The 3,339-nt window shown below is 42.2% G+C and overlaps 1 protein-coding gene across 1 annotated transcript in view; it reads left to right on the forward strand.

Annotated features, from left to right (window-relative positions):
- The window catches only part of gse1b (Gse1 coiled-coil protein b), a 209,900-nt gene that overhangs the window by 191,913 nt on the left and 14,648 nt on the right, over positions 1 to 3,339 (forward strand). Inside the window, exons 5-6 of the mRNA XM_015038632.1 lie at positions 2,448 to 2,614; positions 2,909 to 3,109. Coding sequence (XP_014894118.1) covers positions 2,448 to 2,614; positions 2,909 to 3,109 — 368 coding nt within the window. The remainder of the gene's footprint in view (positions 1 to 2,447; positions 2,615 to 2,908; positions 3,110 to 3,339) is intronic.

Raw genomic sequence — 3,339 nt, forward strand, 5'->3', positions numbered from 1 at the left:
TTCATATTTTGGGGGGGGTTTCCCCAAAAAAAATTTTCACCAAAATTTCCGGGTGTTTAAAAAAAAAAAAAAAAAAAAAAAAGCTTATCAACTCATCCAGATCGATGAATTGCAACTTGTTTACAAGGCACAGTCCATTAGGTATGGGTCAGTATGTAACTCTTACACATTGATAACCTTGAGAAAGACAGAATGTTTTACAGGACATACCAATAAAGAAAAATGTATAATCAACATATTTAAGTTAAAAAATTGTTCCTGCTGCTGCAAAATATTCTGACATATTTGACATATTTACTAATGCATAAAGCTTCCCAATATATTGATTTGCAGACATCACTAATACTCGAGTGTTTTGTATTATTATAATTGCAAGACAGTGCTTGGATGTGATATTTGGGAGACTCTGTAATTTTTGCTGCCACGTATTAAAATGCTATTTCCCAGTACTTTAAACTGAAAATGTTTATGGTTTTGAAACCATAATTTCAGTGCTAAAAATAGAGGGAAGCACTTTACATTATTGCATAATTCAAGGTGCAAAATTTGGTTTATAACGCAAACAAAAAAGGAATGATTTACTTTTGAACTTCTCAGTGATCATGGCATAAAATGTTATTACTTTTTTGTGCATTTACTGTTTTGTGGTTTGTAGAGTCATGTTCTACTCAGTTCACTTTTTCTCTTAACTACTCCTAAATGTTTCTTGCATGTCTATGTAATCAGTCTACTACTGTCTGATCATTCTTTTGGTGAACCAGTGTAGAGTAAAACATCAACAATGTTCTGCTCATTGTTAAGGGTGCAAAGTAGACGTCTGTTATAGCTAACAAAATCTGGCTTACACAGATCTTCATGTCTATCAAACTGGGGAAAAAATACTTGCCTTTTAATAGTCCATTCATAAGAAAGGACAAATTGGCATCCAAAAATATTGCTATATTTAATCAAACTTTGTAACTGGCAAGATATATGATACAAACAGTTTTAATCTTTTGACATGATTGAATCAACAAGTGAAGAAGAACTGAAACTATTGGGTGTTTTCAGTTTTTGTCAAGTTTGTTGTATTTATCTGCTCCTTCAGAAACAATATAAAATCTCAATATTTTAGGACTGGATAAAGTATCCATAAACTGCTGATACCGACATATTTTGGCATATCTATCCCTCTTTTCCACATGGCTGCTGAGGCCCTCGGCGGACGTCCACCTTCTCCCACTGCTCATAAAGCTTTAAAAAGGATTGGGCTGGGGTCGAGGAGACTGTGCTTGCTTTGGGGGGGAATAAAGTACCACGTTGTTTAGTGGAGCGCAGCAAACTGCTTGGAGTAAATAGCTGCATTAGACTACTGGAAAGTGCGAGAGGGGGTTTAAACAAAGGGTCATGTTAGGAGTCTGACCATTAGAGGCATTTAAGATTGGATGTTGGCGCATCAGTGTCAGCCTGGGTCAGTAGCTGTGGAGTTAATGGTTCAGTAAATGGGATTTGTTTTATCAGAGGCAGTGGTGAGAGAGGCGGCGGTACCGCTGTAAGGTCTTCTACTCCCAGGGAACCCAGAGGTTAATTTAGTGGGTTCAAGAACTGCCAACTCCTCCTGCTCACTGTCTTTATGGCCTCATCTTGTTTTTCCCTGTCTCCCCTCTTTCTCCTCCTACTTGTTCTCTTGCCAATTTTAAGTCTGGTTTTGCGAGATGTCTGATAAATGCTCCTTCTTTCCCAGGAAAACCTTGACAGTATGTCCTCCTTTGAGCAATTTCTTTGTATAGCTCAGAAGGAGTGTAAAAATCTCTCCTCTGCTCTTGCGTTTGTAGGCCGAGGAAAACCAAAGCTTCAGAAAACGCACTCCCACTCCCTCAGCGGGATGTCTTTTGTAGCTCTGAAACGGTGTGTGCGCTCGCTGAGTGTTGGTGTGTGTTTGTTGTGGGATTGAAGAAGTGAGACAACGCTTGCTGCCAAAAGGAAAGGAAGAAGGGATGGAGGTGAAGGAAAAGAAGAAAGAAAGGGGAACAGAGGCATGGGGATGAAGCTTTTTGGATTTTGTTGTGGATACAGCCACAGACTCATACTCTCTTTATCTCGGATCAGAGTCATGATCATTTGCAACATCACCGTTCTCGTCGATCATACGGATGTCAGCTCTTGTTTACATTTAGTGAAAAAAAGCTCTTCTTTTCTTTGCCTCTGTCCTCTTGCTTCTACTCTTTTACATTCACTATTAGAAATGTTTAGCCATCTGCTTTTTAACAGAGGGTGCTGTTGTAAGAAATGTTCTAAAAGTGCCTGAGGTAAGCAGACTGGGCGAGGGAGGCTGCCACTTCACAAACAGGCCTATTATTTCTTCTATCTCCCCTCTCAAAGGGCTGCTTCCATGAGCTGTGACAACCGTGACGGTCACAGGTCCCAGCGAACAATGACCAAGATTCTTTCCCTGTATCTCTCTGCAGGCTGACTCGGGGCCCCGTGGGGCCAGCAGGGAACGTCTGGCTGCAGAGGGGACCTTCTCCCAGGAAAAAGGTGGCCCCTCGGTCCCTGCTCACCTCCTGGGAAACCCCTATGCCTTTGGTCTCACCCCTGGTGCTGTCATGCAGGATTCACGGTTTCCGCCCCTTAAGTAAGCAAAAAACAATAATTTCCCTCCCTTTTATCAAATTGCTAAATCTGTGTTTAGTTTTATTACAGGAAGTAGCCGCTCACTTGGATGTTGTGATCAATAGCGTTTCTGATTTCAGACTCTCTGGAATAAGCAACTACAGCACACATTCATCTTTTTGACATTAGTGCTGAAAGCAATTAGTTGACGTCGTTTCCTATTGAATCCTGATGAATTCACACAATTATAAACGGAGAAAATAAAACAAACTATAATTTTCCTGCTGTGCCTCGCTTCTCCGCCCGCCCCCTCCAGCCTGCCCAGACAGTTGCCTAATGCGGTGCCACCTGGTGCTGTACCAGAGGAGTACCTCCGGAGTTTTCGACCCTACGCCACAGCCGAGGATTCTCTCAGGATGCAGTCTCTGCCCCTTGGCCTGGACCCTGCAGCAGCAGCGGCTGCAGCCGCCTACTACCACCCCAGCTACCTGCCCCACCCCTCCTTCACGCCGTACAGGTAAGTAAATTATTTAATCCTTTTGTTGACTTTGCGGTTTCTCTTGGATTATTAATTGTGCAAAATTATTAATCAATACGTGCGTGTTGGTGCACATGCATATGATTCACGGTGCGGCGAATCATTGCAGGGGGGGCGCAGGAAGCCGTCTGGATGGATCAAAAAAACAAAACATGAACACTGTATGCGCTGGGTTTTTACCTTAGAATGGCCAACTCTCTGTTATTCCT

The sequence above is a fragment of the Poecilia latipinna genome, unplaced genomic scaffold (assembly GCF_001443285.1).
Source record: "Poecilia latipinna isolate Pla-1442-1.1 unplaced genomic scaffold, P_latipinna-1.0 Scaffold448, whole genome shotgun sequence".
NCBI classification, from domain to species: domain Eukaryota; kingdom Metazoa; phylum Chordata; class Actinopteri; order Cyprinodontiformes; family Poeciliidae; genus Poecilia; species Poecilia latipinna.